This window comes from Mastigoproctus giganteus, chromosome 13 (genome assembly GCF_048544385.1).
Source record: "Mastigoproctus giganteus isolate SK-2022 chromosome 13, ASM4854438v1, whole genome shotgun sequence".
NCBI lineage: Eukaryota > Metazoa > Arthropoda > Arachnida > Uropygi > Thelyphonidae > Mastigoproctus > Mastigoproctus giganteus.
In genome coordinates this window covers 116,140,908-116,163,669 of record NC_143587.1, presented here as the reverse complement: position 1 = coordinate 116,163,669, position 22,762 = coordinate 116,140,908, and the positions used below count along the sequence as shown (strand labels likewise).

At 35.3% G+C, this 22,762-nt stretch overlaps 1 protein-coding gene across 1 annotated transcript in view; it reads right to left on the bottom strand.

Annotated features, from left to right (window-relative positions):
• Window positions 1-22,762, bottom strand: part of PMP34 (Peroxisomal Membrane Protein 34) — a 129,843-nt gene that overhangs the window by 67,786 nt on the left and 39,295 nt on the right. Inside the window, exons 4-5 of the mRNA XM_090387343.1 lie at window positions 12,419-12,573; window positions 1,841-1,969 (exon numbers count right to left, since the gene is read on the bottom strand). Of these exons, the coding sequence (XP_090243469.1) occupies window positions 1,841-1,969; window positions 12,419-12,573 (284 nt within the window). The remainder of the gene's footprint in view (window positions 1-1,840; window positions 1,970-12,418; window positions 12,574-22,762) is intronic.

Genomic DNA, 22,762 nt, shown 5'->3' with positions numbered 1-22,762 from the left:
TACACCTTTTGGCATCTCTCATATTGTGCGATTAACTTCACAACTGGGTCGTCATGTCTGCAATACTAGGGTACCTGCCCACCCACTGATGATAGGCCAATAGCCTTGAAACATGTCTGGGTGGTGGTACTCACTGAGAATAAGTAACAATAGCCTTCTCTATTAGTGAAGCGTTACTTATTTGAGGTAGTGCAGTATCATGGCAACTCATCGTGAAGGCAGAGCACAATATGAGAAAGAGCAAATGATGCCCACAACAACTACTTTGTAGTTTTTTAAGAGTGTCTATGGTGTATCAAAACACCGATATTATATTGTAGGTATTGGATACAGACCTTTGTGAGTGTGTATGCTGAAGGTATATGGCTCACAGAATCCCTAACATAAAAATATTTGTTTGTTTATCATAGTGACCTGCATGTCCACTAGATATGTGAAATTTGAATGATAATGATGATGACAAGAGTTAAGTTTGATGTAAAGTGCATGCATCCCAGGAACCAATTTTGTAAAGTCTGGTGGTTCCCCAGCTGGATGCAGTGAAGCACCTCTCGTCATCTTAGAGTTGGTGCATAATATACGTGTGTTAATCAGTATTCCCTTTAATAATCATCATTAATTCTGTAAGTAAATTTACTTACCATTTGAATTACATTAATTTTTCTACTCTCAATGGAGCAAATGTGATAATTTTCTATCCATAAGTGAAAATGACATTTCTTAGTAGTAAGCTGAAACATCACTGTCAAATTGGAATTCATTACTATTTTACTTTAATGTTCTTCATAATGAGGAGAAGGAATTTATCTGTTTGTTACTTGAGAAATCACTATCTTATTTGACATGTTCACTACAGTGAATATACTCATTTAAAAGTATGCAAGTGAAGGGAACAAATAGACAGGAAATACAATCTACTTAGACAACACTGTGCTATGTCAAGACAAAAAAAAAAATATTTTAGAAACGTTTAAGAAAGTAAACACATCTCACTCAGATGACATTGTCTCCTTTGATAGCACATTTACTTTAGTGTTTCTGGATGTGTGAAGTAAAATGCCAAAAGATAAATGACTGAACACAAATGGGCACAAACCTTTAAACCAGTGTTTCTCAAACAGTGTGCCACAAGATTGGGAAAAACTCCATTGAGTTCAATGGCATCACTATTTAGGTGTGCCATGAATATGCATCCTTTAACTTCAAGTGTGACTTTAGTGACAAAAGATTGGGAACTACTGTTCTAAATTGACCAAAAGATAGGCTTAGAGGTTATTCCCTTTGTGCATAAAAAAAAGTCCTTTGGCAAGTTTAGAGGTTACTGAAATGCTGTGTCCTTGTGGTGCTTTGTGGTTCCTGACAAGATGGGGTGCCAGCAGATGGAATCCTTTAATTCATCATATATTTTTAATTGTATTCACCCATTTATTTTTTAGTTCACAACACTAACTCAAAAGTTGCATACCATGTGCCACAAAGGAGACAAGGTCATCTCAAAAAACTGTGTACTTTCATAAGTGAACGCTTCTAGCATTAAGGTAGAAGGAAATGATTTCAAAAATTATTTCCTTCTAGTTCAATGCAAGTGCACTGTTATACAAATAGATGTTCATTTATTATTAGCATATTCACTCTAATCAAACAACTATAAGAAAAACATACCTCAATACATGCATATATAAATATATATTAGTATAAAGTAAAGCATAAAGCCATCTGAAAATTACAGGTGACATTTATGGATAACTTTACAAGTTCAATTCCTACTTTAAATCATATCAAATTTCAACTATATTCCTCTTCAAAAAATTCTGAATTTTAAAAAATTAAATAGAAGTACCTAAAACACCTTTGTAGTGAGGATACTTTTTCAGCCTGTCATTATCCTGAGCTGTCAATTTAACACCTTGCATCTTCAGTCTAGCATTCACAACCCAAAGTGGAGTTGTTGTAAGCACATTAATTACTCCTGAAAACAACATAAATAATAATTATGAATTATGTGTGATAAATTAATAATTTTATCTTTTATCACCTTATATTTCATAATTTTATATTAAATTAAAAAATAGTAATAATATGCAATAATCTTGTTCTTAAAAATATTAAAATGTTTTTCCCTCCAGGCTACATATAAATGAATTGAATAAAAGACTGGATAAAAGTATTAAACACTTTTCCTTGGAAAAGTACAGTAGCCTCTCGATTTTCCGGGATAGAGGGTAAAATAAAAATCCCAGATAATCGACTTCCCGGTTAATAAAAAAATACAGCAAGTTCCCAACATACGTTCCAGGACTTCTTACGTAAGTCGAGGTTAACATAACTAGGGAATGACTAATAAAATATTGCTCCTATATCCGTGTTATGCCAAAATTACAAAAACCACATAATATCCTCAGAAGCATGAAGAAGAATAGTTATATTTTTAATTAGTTCAATTAAAATTTTATCTGGGGACAGCGGTGAAGTTGAAGTGGCACATACGAAAAGAAAACATTAAAGGAAGAAATTGTACAGTAAAAACTGATATGTATTTTGTACGTAGCCTTAGTTATCATAGTTGACTTCATTGGTGCCGATCCCTTCACCGCTTCTCGTATTCTGTCTTTTTCCTTTCTTATTGTGTTCACTGTTGACACTGACAAATCTAAATTTCGCGCAATCGATACTTGTTCATGTTTGACCATTTTCAAACATCCTTATTTTAATTTTCTGATCCGAATCGATCGCTTTCCTTTTTTTTTTTTTTTTGATAGATTTACTAGTACCGCTGTCACTTATTCTCTTAGTTGGCACCATTATAACGGTCAAAATGAAATTTTCTGTAAAGAACTTCACAGGGTTGGTTGATTGATTGGGGATTTATTTGGTGCATCAGCATCTAAGGTCATAGTGTGAACTTCACAGGGTTAAGGCGAAAACTCACTATTATCAGCTCATGCGAGCTCACATTTTACTAAAGCACGTTTCTGGAGGTCACTGCCATAAAACAATAAAAACAATTTGTACTTTCCGGATTATTGGGTTTTTCTGTTAGTGCATCTAATTATAAGTGGGTAGTAAACTCTATCGTATTGCATTTGCAATAATACCGATAGCTGGAATTCTGTGGGATTTTACGTTATTATGTTGAAATGTGTGTCCCCTTCTCTGAAATCTTCAGTCATACTGTATAAAAAAAAACAAACTTTAACATTCTTCTCTTCATTCCTGTTTTTAAGCTTATTCCGCTTGTGGAATCTTACTCCATATCCCGCACGTACAAATTCCAAAATAATAATTTTGGAATTTGTACGTGCCACAATAGTCATTATTGATTGCTTATTATTATTATCCTTTTTTAAATTTTACAATCCTAAAAAATATAAAAAATGAATGAAAAACATTAAAACGTAAGTTCGAAGTTACGTAAGTCGGGGACTTACTACAGGATATTCAAAAATGTTCAGCAACCTACATAAAAAATATGGTGGTGAATAAAAAAAAAAAAAAAAAAAAACTTACCACGCACTACTCGCATGTCCAATACAATGCTTCCCTTTATTTTTTTCGATGTTGATTTCGAATCCAATAGCTTTCCTTTATTTTTTACAATTTCACGCATGGTTTGGTCACCAACGTTATAATGGTTCTTTAGAGATTAACAGATGCACCGTTTTCAAACCTTTGAATAATTTCAAGTTTTTGTTTAATTGAAAGCACAACTTGTTTGCGTTTACCCATCATTTTCGCGATTTCTAAACAAAAAAATTTTTTTTTGTCATCCATCCCTGACATAAATAACGAAACAATTTTTCTCTTTGCGGTGTGACGAAACACAAAAATTGAAGCGACGCACTAAAACAAACTAAACATTTTTTTTTTTTTTTTTTGAGCATCTGGTGTGAAGACAGTGGAGTTGAAAGTAATAATCTCCCAATGACAACTTTATAACACCCTGCTTGTCGCTTATTTACGACTTGCAAAACATCTGTTTATACCTATTCTAGTTATTACTTGAATTTCATTATTATTGGTTGGTTTTTTTTGGTTTTTTTTTGGAGTCTTGAGGTGTCCCGGTTAAACGATCCTGGTAAATCGAGAGTCTGCTGTATTCTGTAACTAACTTCAAGACCTCCTATAATTTTCATTTCATTTTAAAAATTAAAAGTTTTATTGATTCCAGATGGCATACAATTTGTTGATAATGACTGGAAGAAATCTGAAAGTTATTTAGGTCTGTCCATTTAAACATATTAAACCTTGAACAATGTGCTTTGTAAAGGATTGACATGTTGGCATATAACAAAATTTCTTAATGGGTTTTTTTTTTTCAGGTTACTAATATTATCTAGTTCACAAAACCAAATTTCCATATTCATTAATAGTTGCAATAGTTATTTTCAAAAAAAATCATATTTATTCAATTTTTTGTTTTTTTTTTTTTCCTTTTTGATTTGATGGTTTTTTAAGTTTATAATGCAGTTTAGTTTCCAATAGAAAATTTACTTTAAAACTCTGTTATTAAGTTCAAATATAATAGAAAGATTGTGTAATTATACAAATTTCAAAAAACAATTTATTATGTATAGTGTACAATCTTTTTTTAAATTTTATACATGAGCTAAAGTTTCAGTTGGACAAAGTTTTTTCATAAGTTTATAATGGGACTGACAATACATACGTTTCCCTGAACCCTTGTTAGTAGATGCAATACCAAAGAGAGAATATATATTCCCCTACCCAAAAAAATAATTCTTTGTGAGCAGTGCTCACTTCGGTTTTCTTTGCACACAGAATAAGAGAATGCTTTCCACTTTAAAGCGACTGGTGGACTCAGTAACTGAGAGATACAATATTCCCAGGGTCATCTAAGAGCTAATGTGCAATATGAATAGACCATCTTAGGAGTAATCATGGTGTTAAACATTTTCCCACACTGCTGGTGGCAGAGTAAAAGGGAGAAAAAAAATATATTTTTTTTCAATCAATTATATCTTTCTGTGCAGCTCAGAACAGAAAATGAAGATTTCCTAACAGTTATAGGTAGCAGCATTTGGTTGTTTCCATGATAATATAGAATTATTCCTAGAAATTTTGTGATTATGTCATATACAGGGTGTCTGTAAATGATGTTTCCAATTTTGATATTTTTTTATTCAGAATTACTTCAAGCTACACTCATGAAACACATACCAGCTGAAAGATCAATAAGTTTTTTTTTTAAATTGGCACTCTACCCGCTATGCTCGCCAGAATGGCAAAATGGCAACAGGGCCGGAGAAAGCGTTTTGGGTATTAGCATTTCATGCAACAAAATCTGTTGTTACGGGATTTTTTTGTGGGGTTACGTGAAGGACAGTGTGTACATCGCTCCACTACCAACGACACTGCAGGAGCTGAAGGCACGTATCACAGAGGCCTTTGGTAAAATTGATTGCGAAATGAAGCACCACGTGTGGCAGGAGATTGTTGTTTGTTTGTTGTTGTTGTTGTTGTTGTTTTGATTTTTTATTGGCGCATTAGCTTCCAAGGCTATAATGCACCAAGACCAGTTTGTTTGTTATTTGGTTTTTAGGAGCATTAGCAACTAAGGCCATATTGCTCCAGGGATGATATGCGGTGGTCATTCCCTGACCTTTCCGCATCCTCCGTATTTGATGGTCATGGGCTCGAACTCCGGTCTAATCAAGAAGTGTGTGCTATGCACTGCTGCTCCTGCCCACCTGGCTATGGAGGCGCCAGCAGGACATTGAATATCGCTATGATATCATTCGAGTTACTCATGGTGCCCACATAGAACTTTACCAATGAGACTTAAGTACTTTCATAAAACTTATTGAATTGATCTTTCAGCTGGTATGTGTTTCATGAGTGTAGCTTGAAGTAATTCTGAATAAAAAAATATATCAAAATCGAAAACACCATTTATGGACACCCTGTATATTAAAGAAGAAAGAAAGGCCTGCTGGAGATCCTCACAGGCTAAGCAAAAACATGGGCTGTATTAGAGTTATTAAGAGCAAAAGCAGGCACATATATACTTGCTTATAACACCAATGTTAGAAGTATATTTAAGAAATTAGATGAATTTGAAGTAAATTGTTTTATCAAATGCAGACATTGTAGGGATATCAGAAACATGGTGCTACTCAGACATAAGGGACCCAGAATTTGAATATGGTGAATACAATGTATACAAAAAGGATATTATACTGGTATTAATAGCTTCGAGTGTTTGCTTATAACTATCAGCGTATTATGTATGTAGAAGTGTGTGCATACAAAGGGCCAATATGCATGTTGTATGGGCTGAAAACACTGAGTAACTCGTGGGGGGGGCATCCACCCGAGATTAGCTAACTACCTCAAATGAAGCAGACTTCAAAAATTCCTCCAGTTGTTGCAGAGAATCAAACCCAGACTTCTCCAAACAAGTGGCAGACAGAAATGTATGGGTAGCATGCTGACTGGCTTCCATGGAGGACTTGCCAGAAAAGATGTAGCTTTGTTAAAGTGGTTCTAAAGGATCCTCTCAAACGTGCCTTGTGTCTTTGTAAAGCCATGTATAGCTTAGTAATGTGTCATGTTGTATGTCTGGCTGATCATATCCTTGCCATGAGGAGGCAGGCCATCTTCTGTATGCATTAAATAATGGGTTTTGAGCCTCTTGCCACAGCCCTGGGATTGCAGTGACAGTGCTCAATAAAGGAAAGAAGGGGAGAGAGGAGAGGGGATAGTTAAGTACATACACTAAAAAATAATAATACAATAAAAATAAATTTACAAAAATAAAAAATAAAATAAATATATAAAAACTACATAAGATATAATATTAAAGGAAGGACTTGGATAAGGAAGATATCTCAGGGGGTAGAAATTGCATTTAATACTACTGGGGGGGGGGTTACAATATTAGTAGTGGTAAATGATCCAGGGAAGCGCGATTGTACAGAATCAACAAAACAAAAAAAAACCCTTCACACATTACATATTTATCCTCTCTAATTAATGATTTGTCCAATTCTTCCTTAAGTGTTAGGGGATAATGGAGAAGGCATCTCCTATCAGGAAGGATCAGAGTAAGCATAAGAATGGTTTCTATGCTTGTTAAGAAGGTATAAGCAGTGTAATACTTCTCAGTGTATGCCAAGTATTGTGTATGCCCTGGATTGCCAAGGTCAGGCTCATTGACACTGTTAGGGCCATTCCACATTCAGGAAAGGCTGCAACACAACCCAGGTGGCAAGAGCTTAGACAGGGGCACGTGTTATATCCTATCCAAGTGTTAACCATGCATAAGACAGGAAGGGACTTAGTTATTTCCATATAAGGTTAGTGCAGCATTTCCCAACCGGGGTCCATAGAAGCTTTGAGGGGGTACACAAGAAAAAAATTGTATTTCGGGGGTCCATAATATGAGCTAAGGGGTTCGTGATAAAATATTATAAATAAAATAATTTGTTAAATAAAAATAATAATAATAAAATAATCTAATGTCATAGAAAAGTCCAGAAATTCGCAGTTAGAAGATACTCTTATTTTCTGGAACCTTCTTTAGTTGCTGCAAAAAAAAAATTTCTTTCCATAGAAAATTCTCGAAGAAGAAAACATTATTTAAGCACCGACTAAACTAGAAAGAATCAGTCAGTCAGAGGCAGTCATTTCATTCCATAGTGAGTAATTGGCATCATCGTGGTGAAATCTATTGTTTTTGTTATTGAACGTTATTGTTCTAGTGAACTATATTTCCATTAGTACCTACAAGCATTTCCAACATTAAATATTTGAGGTTAATAATATTATTATTGTTTTCAGATTACCCATGGCTCATGCAAAGAAGAAAACAAGACAATATTTGACTGAATATCTGTCATATGGTTTTATTGAATCACAAGAGAATATCACAAAACCAATGTGTCTTATATGTATGACTGTGCTGTCTAATGATAGCATGAAGCCAAGTAAGCTTCGTCACCATTTGGAGACAAGGCACAACGAAAAGAAAAATAAATCAGTGGAGTATTTCCGAAAACTACAAGACAATTTTCAAGGAAGAAACAAATTGGATCAGATTTTTAGTAGACAAGCAAGCAATAAAGATAGCAGTTTATTAGCATCATATGAAATCAGCAAAATAATAGCGAAATCAGCAAAATAATAGCAAAATCTGGAAAGCCACATAGCATTGGTGAAACTGTCATCTTGCCTTCAATATCAGTTGTAATTTCAACAGTGCACGTGAAATTACCGATACCTTCCTTTGAGCAATAACACAATATCCAGATGCATTGATGAAATGTCTGAAAATGTAAAAAATCAACTTATTGCTCAATTACGAGTGAAACAGTTTTCAATGCAACTCGATGAATCAACTTTGATGGGCAATGAAGCACTTATTGGCATATGTAAGATGTATGGATGATAATCAACTCAGAGAGGAAATGCTTTTTGCAAGATTCCTCAAAACAGATACTAAAGGTGAAACAATATTTAAGGAAGTCCAGTCTTATTTTAGAGAAAAAAAATATTCCACTCGAAAATTTAATGGCTTGTGCTACTGATGGCACTCCTTCCATGGTCGGTAGGTACAAAGGGTTTATCACTCATTTAAAAAATGCATTGCCAAAAGTATTTTGCATACATTGCTTGATTCACCACCAACATCTGGTGGTGAAGAGATTGAGTGGACATCTTCATGAAGCCTTAACCACCCTTGTAATAAAAGCTGTCAACCTCATTAAGGCTAATGCTCTTCAAGATCATCTCTTTTGCAAATTTTGTGATGAAAATGAAGGATTTGACAGTCTTGTACTGCATACAGAGGTGCAATGGTTGTCTAAAGGCAATTGTCTTCGTTGCTTCGTCGTCCTTTGGGACAGTATTGTATCATTTCTAAACAAAAAAGAGATTGGAAAACAGTTGGTTGCCATGAAAACAGACATATTTTACCTCTCAGATGTGTTTGAAAAACTGAATTCTCTTAATAAGCTGCAGCAAGGACATAATTGTGATTTAATATCTAGCAAAGAAGCCATTAATGCATTCCTAGGAAAACTCAAATTGTACAGTCTTAATATCTCACACGTGCATTTGACCAGTTTCCAAACCTTGCTTCAGTTAGCAGCAAGGTTTTAAAAGATAATGATTGTGTTGTGTATGTTGATCATTTAAAAAAAATTTATGAAGACATGCAAGTTCGGTTCAAGGACCTACTAGAACTAAACATCCCAGATTGGGTGCTGATTCCATTTGAGGTAAATGTTGCTGATGTTGAAATTGATTTACAAGAGGAACTTGTTGAATAGCGGTCTGATGAGACCGCAATTCAACAAGAAGTCTATTCAAAAAAGTCTGAAGTCTATTCAAAAAAGGAAATCATGATGTATGGAAGAATAGTGACATTGCATGTAAATATCCGCTTTTATGGGAGAAAGCTAAAATGTATGTCATTGTTTTCGCATCATCTTATCTTGTGGAATCTGACTTTAGTCGTGTAACACAGTTGTTAACAAAAAATCGTAATCGACTTAATATAGTAAAAAGAAATGTTCTTCGTCTGACTCTCGCAAAATTGGAGCCAGATATTAAAATGCTAATATCAAAACATCAGTCACAAGGATCTCATTAGTAGGGCCTATTTAATGGGATCCTATTTAATAGCCTTAGGAATAAATTGATATATGTTGTTTGAAATAGTTTTTTTTTTTTTTTTTACTAATTCTGTCATTACAAGTAAAAATATGTTTCAGTTTTATCAATTAAAATTTTCAAAATTTGTAATTTACATTTTTTATATTATATTGGAATTGTTTAATTATTAGCTTTTCATCATCATCATCATCAGCAGCCATTTTCAATCCACTGCAGGATGAAGGCCTCTCCAGCAACTTTCCAGTTCCTTCTGTTTTGAGCACTGGCCATCCATTTACTGCTCAAAAACTCATGAATTTCATCTATCCATCTCCGCCTTTGTCTTCCAGGTTTTCTTCTAGCTCCTCTTGGGTACCATTCTGTTATTTTCTTAGTCCATCTGTCATCATGTCTTCGAGCTATGTGTCCTGCCCAAGACCATTTTAGTTCTTTAGTTTTGATAAGAATGTTCTTTACTTGAGTTTGCTGCCTAATCCATGTGTTTCTCTTCTTATCTAACATTCTAATTCCCAATATAATTCGTTCCATTCTTCGCTGTGTAGTTCTTAGCTTCTCTTCCATTCTTTTGGTGAGTGCCCAAGTTTCACTTCCATAAGTCATGGTGGGGAGTATACATTGATTCATTATTTTACGTTTCAGACAAACTGGGATATTGCTCTTCAGTATGTGACTATATTTCCTGAATGCTATCCATCCAAAATTTATTCTTCTCTTGACTTCCAGCCATTTATCATTATTACAGCTAATAACTTGTCCCAGATAAGTATATGACTCCACCTTTTCAATTACTGCTCCTTCAATCATTATTTCCCTTTCCGTGGCATACTTGTTCATCATTACTTTTGTTTTAGCCATATTCATCTTTAGTCCAAAATCCTTACTAACTGCGCATAACTGATTAAGATTTTCCTCTAATTCTTTGGGATCGTGGCTTATGACCACAATGTCATCTGCAAATCGTAAATGGTTTAGGTACTCTCCGTTCACATTGACTCCTTTCTGCGACCAGTCTAATCTTCTGAAAGCTTCCTCAAGGGCAGCAGTAAACAGCTTCGGAGATATTGTGTCTCCTTGTCGAACTCCTTTCTCGATTTTAAATTTGCTACTGTCTTTGTCTAGTCTAATAAAGGATGTAGCACTCTCATATGTTTTCTTCAAAATCATAATATATGGAGTATCTATGCCTTGTCTTTCCAGTGCCCGAAACATTGCCTTATGCTGTATGGAGTCAAATGCCTTTTCATAATCCACAAATGCCAGGCATAATGGTGTTTTATATTCATTTGCTTGCTCCATTAGCTGTGATATTACGTGAAGGTGATCCATAGTTGAGAATCCTGTCCCAAAGCCAGCTTGCTCTTTCGGTTGATTCTCATCAAGTATTCTTTCTAATCTGTTAGTAATGACCCTTGTGAACAACTTGTAGATATGGGATAACAAGCTAACTGGTCTATAATTTCCAATTTCTGATTTATCTCCTTTCTTATGCAGCAAAACTATGATTGCATTATTCCGCTGCTTAGGCATCACACCTTTTCTAATGCACTTTGTGAACAGCCTTGCCAGTTTTTGTGTTATGTCTCTTCCTCCCAATTTTAACAACTCTACAGTAACTTCATCTTCCCCCGGGGCTTTCCGATTCTTCATTTTCTTCAATGCATGTTCTACCTCATCAGGAAGAATATCGGGTATGTCGTATGTGTTGCTACTTTGCAATCCATCTTCCCCACTGCTGGTAGCATTCCCTCGCTCCTTGTATAATTCTCTATAGTAGTCTTCTGCTATTTGAATTACGCCTTCTCTGCTGTTTATAAGTACACCATTGCTATTCTTCAGTTTCAGTATCATTTATTAGCTTTTACCAACCTACAAATAAATATTTCATTTAGGAATATTACATATGCGTATATGGGGGTCCATATACGTAAAGTTAGGACTCAGGGGGTCCACAAGCAAAAAAAGGTTGGGAACCCTTGGGTTAGTGTATGATATCAGTTTAAGGTGTTTTGGTTAGTTGAGATGTAACTTGAAAAGCCAAATATAATAGAATCACAGTCTATAGTAAGATGTTAGCAGATGACAAGAAGGAATTTCCACAGTCCTACATCCCAAAGAAGGGTGCCTTCCGGGGTTATGTGATGTTTTGCTCATACCAGCCCTGCATAATTAGGTTGCAGCAATAGGAACCCAAATTTCATATAAGTAGCCAGGACAGTGTGGAATACAGCAGGGCAGCAAATGCTGCTCAGATGGAGAACCAATACATATAGCATTAACATTATATTTCATTAGTAGAGGCATATGAAATTCTTCTGGCAATTCAAGAGAACAGCATGTCACATGTTTTGTGGGAGAATCTTGAATTTATATAAAAAAAGTACACTGTCTATATGGGGCAAATACTACAGAACATCACGTCAAAAAAAAAAAAAAAAGACATGTCACTATGATATAAATTATAACTGACTAATGTCAATTAACGGCCTCCGTAGCCGAGTGGGCAGGAGCGGGAGTGCAGTAGCACACGCTCTTTGAGTAGACCGGGGTTCAAGCCCCTGCCTGTTGAATACGGTCGATCTGCCAACCCGCACTGGACCAGCGTGGCAGATTATGGTCCATTTCCCTCAGCATGAATTGTTGAGGAGGCTTCCACCCTGCAGTGGGTTGATAATGGCTGCACTTTACTTTTTTTAATGTCAATTTGTCAGTGTGTAGGTTACTAGTACCTACATTATTATTTAAAAACACATTAGAAACTATGGTGCACAAAATTAAGTATTACCTGCAATGCATGCTAATGAAAGGTCCTGCAAAGCACTGTGCATTTTCATTTCCTGGGCAAATACAGCACGAAGACCATGAAATGCATAAAAATATACAAAATTGGAACAACATAAGCTTGTTAAGACAGGAACTAATCCTCTGTATAATGACTGTCTAGATAAAGAACAAAAATAAAATTAATAATTTATAAATTTTCTATTTTGTAAAATAGTCTATTATCCATTACAATAGAATGATTAATATAGAACACATAGAACTGAACTGTTTCTCCACTAGCTTTCCATCTTACCATCAGCTGGCATTTTTGAAACATTCTGTATAGCAGTTCTACTCTTCATCAGCACCACCTGATTTCTTACTACTGTTCAGTGAGACTTGCTGTCAAAAAGCAGAAAACTCTGCCACTGAATACTACAGCCAGTTCCTCTCCCAGCTTACATCTGCAATTTAGCTTTCCACTAGACTGGCATATACAAAAATTGGTATGCATATGCTCAAAACATGTCTTCATAAGCCCCACTCAATTTTTTAGCTATATTTAGGTGTTCAAGAATAAGATCATTCACCAAACAACTTTCTGATTAAACCGTACACACACACACACACACACACACACACACACACTTTATATTAAAATACAACCATAGTTTGTTTTTTTTACTAGTACGGTATACCTTCATACATTAGCTTACCTAGAATTTTTCTGTCTGTGGATTTTTATTTATAACAATGGCACTGTTATTTTTTTTTTTTTTTAGTTTATATATATATATATATATATATATTTGTGTGTGGGTGTGTGTGTATATATATTTTTATATACACACACACTCATGCCCCCACAGGTCTAAATCTAAAAACATCAAAATTACTGCCCGACCTATTTGGCCCTAGAACAAGTTATCAGCGAACAACCCTACGCTCTGTTAAAATTACAACCGTTGCTCAAGAAACAGCGATCATCTCATTCTTAAATCTGGTCCTAGCCACTGAAATCCCAGGAAAGTAGGTGGCAGGACCCGCCAGAGTACTCTAGCTACAGTGGTACACCCGGTCAGCCTCCCCGTGGCATGGTGTGGTAACGTCGGGTCCCACTAAGGGCTCGGCGGCTAATAGACCGGAGGAACAAAGGGCACAACACAATATACAGCACATGACCCCCACACACTTCAAATCTCTGGCCCCGATACAATGTACACCCGCGGAGATGGGAGAAATCCCAGGAGCCGTTAGACACTAACATACCTTATACCTTATCCAAAAACCAGAGCAATTGTCCAAAGCAGGATATTATTATTATTTTATTTTATTTTTTGTGAAACAGTCATTTCATTTTGATGCAAAGAACATTAATTTTTAACACCAATGTAGAGAATCTGTGAAACTCTTCACTAATAAAAATATTTTATTTTTACATTATTAACCCACAGCTGCCAACTTTTGACTTTTAAAAAGCTGGATGTTCTTTTTAAAGTCTACACTGCACTAAAAATATGATTTCATTGGCAACACACACACACACACACACACACACACACACTTTATATTAAAATACAACCATAGTTTGTTTTTTTTACTAGTACGGTATACCTTCATACATTAGCTTACCTAGAATTTTTCTGTCTGTGGATTTTTATTTATAACAATGGCACTGTTATTTAGACTTGGCTGTCAAGAGCATTTTCAAAGCATCATCAGAAAGAGATGATCTGACATAGGTTTTTTTTTTTTTTTTTTTTTGGTTGAATATTTTCTCACTTGACAATGCTATGAGAAACTGTTAAAATATCAAGCATTACTCCGGGATAATCTGTTGTATTTCAGGATGTTGCACATGCATTCTTGTGCACTTTAATTCCCCAAGGTCCACTGTACATCAATTATTTCATTATATATTCACTATTCTTTCCTTCCTAACCAAAAAGCTCACTGCGCATCATGTTTAGGGTTGCCAGCTCCTACGTTTTTCCACACAAGCTTTAAGTTTTTTTTTTGTTGATTTTACTGTTTAAATTTTTAATTTGCCTGTAAGCAGGTTTCTTCCTTTTTTTCTCATGGTTAAAAGTTGGTTGCTAACACAACCATCAGATGACACTGCAACTATTCAAAAACTGCTGGCAACAACATTTTTTCAACAGTTGCCTACCATGAGAAAAGAGGAAGAAGTCGTGGAGCATATGGTTCTTTCACTTTCATTGTCCATTATGTGGGAGAAGAAAGAAAATGTACCCAATATCAGTAAAATAGTACGATATTTGTTAAGTATTCCTGGCTCAAATGATGTAGTAGAAAGGATGTTCTCGTTAATGAAATTGAAGTGAACAGATGTCAAACAGAAGTCACTGAGAATTAATCGAGGCAGAGTTTCAGATTGCAATGAATTTCTCTTTTATATGTAAAGAGTTCCTTCAGTAAGTAGAACAGGATAAACAATTGTTAAAAAGGGCAAAATGTCAAAAAAAGTACAATTAAAATATCAGACAATTTGAATTTTCTTCTATTTTATAAAACTAATTTTGTCAACAAAAATCTTCCTTTTTTTTTTTTTTAAGGAAAACCTGACAACCCTAATCATGTTTCAATTTTCATTCTTGCTTAACCAAGTCCCATAAATTGCTTCATTCTTTCTATTATTTTGAAAAAAAAACCAATGCTGAAAAATATATTTCTTGAAAAGGCTGTTTAAGCATGGGTAATGCATCTCAATCATTTCTATTACGCAGGTAGTATGCATGCATCGTTTTACTATATCTCATATTGTGAATACCTTCCCAATGAGTTGCCTAAGTATTGCACTACTTCAAATAAGTACCGCTTCTCTGGCAGAGAAGACTACTGTTACTTATTCTCTGATGGGCATCACCACCCAGACGGCACCATTTCAAAGTGGTTGGCTTCATCATCGGTGGGTAGGTATCCTGTTGCAGTAGTGACAACCCAGTTAGGAAGTATAACTCCACAATATGAGGTACACCATCAAGCATCTCTCATATTGCAACAGGGTACCCGTCCACCAACCGATGAAGCCAACCAGCTTTGAAACGTTGCCGTCTGGGTAGTGGTGTCCATTTGAGAATAAGTAACAGTAGTCTTCACTACCAGAGAAGTGTTACTTATTCGAAGTAGAGCAATACTTAGGCAACCCGTTATGAAGGTATTCACAATATGAGATATAATAGTGTGTGTTTGTGTGTGTTGAAAAATCAGTTCATTTCAATTTGGTTCAATCTGATTGTTCTCTGAATAGCTCTACTGGATAATGAAGAGTTCTCTAAATATATCTGAAGTTAAATAATATCTAAGTTAATGCGTCTGAAAATTCAGTTGGCAACTTGCCAACTATCATTCTGTTTGGAGCCAGCAGATGAATTACCAAAAGGAAATGCAATTTGATCTTATAATTTCATAATAGAAAGTCAGCCAGTTGCCACAGTAATTCCACAATTTAACAAATTTATTGTGAAGTCATGCACCATCTGCTATGAGTGTATTAATTATCTGAAGTTGAAACACTTCATTGTAATAGTAATAGTGGCATGTGATGCAAGAAAGCAAGCGTATGAGCTTACGTAGCATCAGCCAAAAAAAAATAATAAATAAATAAAAAATATTCACACAACCATTCCCTCTAAATGTTTGTCCAATTCCTCCTTAAATTTATTTAACCTATAAACTTCCACAACAACAGATGGAAGTTTATTCCAACAATTAACCACCCACTGGCTAAAGGCCAATTTCCACACATCTATTTTACAGCTGTCTTTCCGCAATCTGAATTTATGCCCCCTTAGATTCGTAATCTGAACAAGTCGAAGAATCCCATCAGAATTCAGCATGCTCAACCCATTCAAGTCCTTATACACCTCAATCAGATCACCTCGCAGGTGCCTAGTCTCCAGCCGCTGAGGCCTCCAGAATGAGGCCTCCAGACCTGTACGCAGTACTCAAGGCGTAGCCTGACCATTGCCTTATACAGAGCGACAATCATCTTTTCCCTGCTAGCAAAATTCCTGTATATCATTGACAAAACCCCATGACCTGCTCTGGCAGCCTCTCTGCATTACTCAGAAAACTTCATATTTGACTGCACAATTACTCCCAGGTCTTTTTCATTTTCTACCACCCTAAGTGTAGTACACACAGTTGGTACATTCCTCTGGGGTTACTTCTACCCATATGCAGTACTTTGCATTTGTCAATGTTAAACTTGAGGTGCCACTTCTCAGCCCATCTTCCCAAATTTTCTAGATCTTGTTTTTTTTTTTTTTTTTTTGTTAGTTGTTGGTGCATCAGCTTCTATGGCCATATTGCACCTTCCAAAGGTTTTTCATTTTGTACTCTGATCCAAGCCCGAGGCAGGATTCGAACCCGCGACCTTTGGGTTGCCAGGCAGGCACTTTACCCACCCGGCTAGCCCGGTTGGCTCTAGATCTTGTTGCAGTAGCACACTGCCATTACTGTCATTAACAATCCTGCCAACCTTTGTATCATCTGCAAACTTCGACACTAAGGCTGATATACCTTCATCAATATCATTGATAAATATACAAAACAACAGTGGACCCAACAATGAACCTGTGGGACCACTAATAACATTAGTCCACGAAGAGCAGCACTCATTGTTTACCACCCTCTGTCTTCTCCCACTCAACCATCCTTTTATCCATTGTAGTAACTTACCCTTAATATCATTCTGCTCCAATTTGTACAGTAGTCTTCCATGTGCAACAGTGTCAAGCACTTTCCTGAAATCCAAGTATATGATATCAAAATTATTTTTTGCATCCAGTTGCTTTGTAACCATGCATAAAACATGGTAAAGTTCAACCTGATTGTTGTGCATACTAAAAACCATCAACCTGTTTTCACATTCATGACACTGTCTCTGTATTCACCTCTCATTGGCCTCTAATAATTGTGACTAACAAGAAAGTCAATCTTTATTAATTTATTAACAGGGGTGGGTGGTGTTTTGGTCCCTATTTCCAGACCATTAGCAAAGCAAGTTAGGAGAGTTGTCATCTCATATAAACTTAATTATTTAAAAAAATGCCTTGTTAATCTTTACTGCTTTCTAAATTGAGAGAGGGGTATCATCTGTTGGCTGGTTATGTGCATCGAGTGCAATACAGCCCATAGATCATACATTTTATCAATGAAAAATTAAAGCTATATACGTAAGAAAATTTAAAGACGACAAACAGAAATATGGGCTTTAACGGCAAGAGATTAAATGTATAATAAAAAATTCATTTTTTCTCTCTTTGAAATCAATATTTAAAATCCACATACACAAATCCAAGAGGACTGATATTTAGAGGGAAGAACAGGTTACTTGTGTCTCTAATTGACCAATCAAAGATTAATTGCTCTCTTATGACAATCTCCCTTCTCTTGCTTGACTGGACATCCTAACCAGCAAGAGGATGTTGTGCATGTGATCAAGGAACCAGTATAGTTTCTGAATGTGATGCTCTTTATAAAAGTAAATATCATGAAATAACAGTGATTTAAATTATAGTTATCTGTTACTGCAGAATAAAGTTTGCCCTTTAATATGACTATCTGAAAAATCACAGCAAACATTCTCAGGTGTTTATTATGGCCGCATTTCACTGATGAAAATAAGAAATTCACAGAATTTTTTTTAAAAAAAAGTACAATTTTAACAGGGTTTTTTTTTTTTTTTTTTTTTTTTTTCATAAAAAGAAAAGACAATGAAAAACTTATTGCAAAAGATGGGGGGAACTATGCAACAAACTGTTACAATGGTAAGTTAGAGAAAGAAATCAAACTGAATTAAAAAGATAGATTAAACCACATGCATAAATCTCTACATCATAAACCTAGAGTTGGCAGTTATTAAAGAAGAATTTTAAATATATTTGCCTCTTTAAAGTGACAGAACAATTAATAATAAATCTAGTTTAAGTTCGTATATATTTGGCCTTCAGAAAAATATTTTTCAAGATAACTAAATCCTACTAGCTAACTTTAGTATACTAGTAAAATAATAGAACAATCATTTCCTTTAGTATCATTTCACTTAACTTTTGCAACGTTCAGTTCACTTTCATATATGTAAGATATGAAATTCATATATATCTACCATATATGTAAGAAACTTGCTGTAAAAGACTGGCTTAAACCTTTACCACATGCTCCATAAATACAGAATGTCCACAAACCTCCTTCACAAAACTAAACTATTACTGTGTGAATAAGGCACATGATATGAATCCGAAAACACATCCACGTGAAAAAGGATATTTTCATGTTTTAATTAGATGTGGGCACCTTCTGCTACTCTGCAAATGTCTGACCTACAATCCAGTGCCTCCAATATTTGTCACAACACATCTGTCACTGCAGCCGACTTCTTCACAAATGCATTGTTTTAAGTTCCATAACAGTTGTTGACATGGATAGAACATACACCTAGTCTTTCATGAATTCCCAGATCAGATCAGACCAGGTCAGATCATGGGATTGTGAGAGTCACAAAATCTCTTCCAATTTATTTCCCAGGAAACATTGTGTTCGGAACTATAATTCTACTCAGTGGCATCTTTTTAAACCAGCAGTGATAGAGGGTAGATGAAGGTTGTTAAACGAAAGTATGCACTGTGCCTTCTCAGGGTTGGCAAATTTCACCATGATTTACAATTTTGCAATAATGCTGCCATCTACTGCAGCACACACATTTCTAATTGGTGAATAAAAACTTGAAAGATATCCTTTGTCACCTGACTCTCACAATAAAGCTTTAGTTTTTTTTTTTTTTTTTTTATGAGGTTTGTGTACATTGTGCCACTGAGCTGTTTGAGTTTATTAAAGAAACATATTTACTTACCTTTCTGATTTCTTTAAATATCTATACAGAAAGATTTATATAAAGGAATTTTATCCAAGGGTCTCCTTAGCCAAGTGGTCAGGAGTGGGCATGCAGTATCCTGGGCACACGCTCTTTGAGTAGCCCAGGATTCAAGCCCCTGACTGCTTAATACAGTCGCTCTGCCAACCCACACTGGATTAGCATGGCAGATTATGGTCTATTTCCCTGAACATGAATCATTGAGGAAGCTTCCATCCTGTAGTGAGTTGATGATGGCTGCAGTTTATCTTTTTATTTATTTATTTTATCCAAACAGCATGATAGTTTGTCACAATAAGAATGACTTTAGTTGGCTACTTTGTGGGCTGAATAAATATGCATATTGTGCATTGTTATTAGCATGGAATGCCATTTATATTAACCTAGACTCAGACAGTGAGAATTAGCACAATGTATTAGAATAATATGTAATCTGCAACTGATGCTAGAGTGCTAATATGCATAAAAGAATCATAAATAATAAGTGTTGACAGCCAGTATTCAAAAATGAGAACAAAAGAAGAATAACAGCAAGTGTAAAATTAAATTTAACTGCACAGTTAAGTTAATTTTGTTTATTTTTAAGAAAGTGTTGAAATACAGAAAGTTTTTATATTCATATTTGTTAAAATGCAATAAAGTTAACCACAAAAGCAGTTAATATCCATTAACAATAAAAAACATAACATCACTACCAATTTTAATGCTTTCTGTCATTCAGTTAAAGAATTACCAAGAAAATGTAATCTGTTTGGCAGGCATCATTACAGCTGGATACTGAAATGAATGCAACCCTTTCCATTCTACGCTGCATCAACATCACAACTGCAGCTCTGGCCTGCTGTCAATACCAGTACAGTGGGGCCCCCAACAACCGATGGTAATTCTTTCCACAAAATCCATTGTATGTTGAAAATATTTTAAGTTTAAACCAATAATACATTGATTTCCTGTAATCCGTTCCCCAATAACACATAAAATAGTTATTTCTTACATGTTATACTTTATTTTTACATTAAAAATTAGTTTTATAAAGATTATTTAATAAATAGTCAAAAAAAAAGCTTAAAAAAAAAAACAACAATAAAATAGCATTTACCTTAGACTTGAAGTGCAGAGCTGATGAAATCAATGGTGGCAAAATGGTGGTGGGCCTATATCATGTGTCAGGTATCTTTTCAGTCTTTTCTTGCTACTGGCAAAGAAACTGTCCAAAGTGGACTGTTTTTACGACTTTTTTGTAGCTTCCTGAAGTAAGAAATGAATTTGTCTTCCATTTTGCACATCATGAGTTGCGTTTTTATCATTTCTCTTAAATGCTCACAACAAGAAATGACAGTCTTCAATCCTTCCGCTGACACTTTTTGGGTTTCCTTTTCTTCCTCTCCAATGTCACTATCCATAATTTTCTCCAACTCTTGTAGCTCCTCTGTTGTTAGCTCACACCCATGAGCGTCAATAAGGTCCCCCACATCTTCTTCGCCGATGTCCAGACCCATTGATTTACAAGAGTAACAATATCATTTGTCAAAGAACCATCATCTTCAAATCCGTCAACATTATGGATAATTAAAGGCCAGATGTTTTTCCAAGTTGAATTTAAGTACCTGGTGGAAACATCATTCCAAGAACTTAATCAGCCTCACACGGTCCAGCATGTTGAACTTCAACCTCCAAAATTCTTTGAGGGTGATAGCATTTTCACCAGAGGTCAGTGCAAAACAACTTGCAAACATTTTCGTGGTGTAGATTTCCTTGAAGTTTGCAATCACTTGATGGTCCATTGGTTGAAGAAGAGGAGTGGTGTTGGGTGGCAAAAATTTAATTTGACTTGAACAAGGTTAGGATCATGGCCTAACACATTATACATCAGGAGCAGTGCCCTCACAGGAAGGCTTATTTTTCTCAAGATAACTCTACACTGAAGGACAGAAAACATCAAGCTCCCATTCATTGAAGACATATTCTGTAACCCAGGCCTTCTTGTTACTGAGCCAAAACACTCCCAGCATGCCTTTGTCGACCTTTTGTTGTTTAAATACTCTGGGAGTGTTAAAGTGATAAACAAGCAAAGGCTTCAGCTTAAAATCTCAAGAGGCATTGGCACCCAACAGGAGTTGAGCCTATCTTTCATAGGCTTATGCTCGGGTAAACTAGCCTCATCCTTAGTGATGTACATTCTCCTGGACATTCGCTTCAAGAAGAGGCCGGTTACGTCAATGTTAAAAACCTGCTGAGGAAGATAACCCTCCTGATCAACAAACTCTTGGAATTCAATTTTAAAGGTCTCTATTTTTTTTATTTATTTATTATTATTATTATTTTTTTTTATCAGCACTGGATGCTTTTCCATGCCTTTCAACACTTGATATTCACCCTTTTTTTGAAGCGCTCGAACCAGCCTTTGCTGGCTTTAGTATTCAAAGTGCACAGCACTGCCACTGGTTGATGGAGCTTTAAGTTTCAGATTGTCATAGATCTGAAACAATCGTATGAGTTACGTTCTGCGTGCCACACGTTGAACAATAAAAAAAGATGTTATTTGGTTGAGAACAATCGTACGAGTGATGTTCCGTGCACCACGCGTCTGAAAATTTTCACCCATGTATCATTCTAGCTATATCAGAAAGCCATCAGTACCTGCAAATATCACCAGTACTTAAAATAAACGATCATATGGAAGGTATATTGGTTCCTGAGAATATCGGATGTCGACGTCATCATAAGTTGAAGCCCCACTGTATAAGGCATGCTGTAACTAGAATAGGAATATGCAGTTATTTTCAAAACTATCAATGATAAATTATTGCTTACTTAACGACATAGTATACCTTGTGCTCCTTTCTACTAATGATTAGTTTAGTGTTTACATAATGTCTTGAATATTTAAGTCGGCCTACAACTGTTCTGGTTTCGTTTCCTCAATCAATTTTTCTATTTTATGTGTGATACTCTAACATTCCAAGTCATGGGATTAATTTTATCTAGAGAGCATCCTTTTAAACAAGCCAGCTCAGTATTGTTTAAGCCAGTCCTATCACTTTGCTCAAGGGTTTTTCAAGTAGTTAAAGGAGTTTCACAAAAAGGGTACCAACCTTTTTCAGAACTAGTTCAGTAGCAGGGTTGTGATTGTAACACTGCTTAACCTACCTCATAACAGATAATATTGTAGACTTTTCAAATGATCTGTTATTGTCTTCCTTTAATACACTGCAGCCCACATTATATTTTTATTGTTTTAGATTCTGCTGCTTTTTAGGATTTAAAAAATTTTAAGAATGGATATTTCTCATAGAGAACTTAACATTACTTAGAGATAATTAATATGGTAGTAGAATCACTCTTGAAATGACGAAGGTAGCGGTGCATCTAAGAGAGAAAGTGTATATGTATCTATATTTTAGATGGCCCAAGCTTCTTCCCCAAGGTTAAAAAATATGAAACCAAAACTCTTAACAACAATTAAAA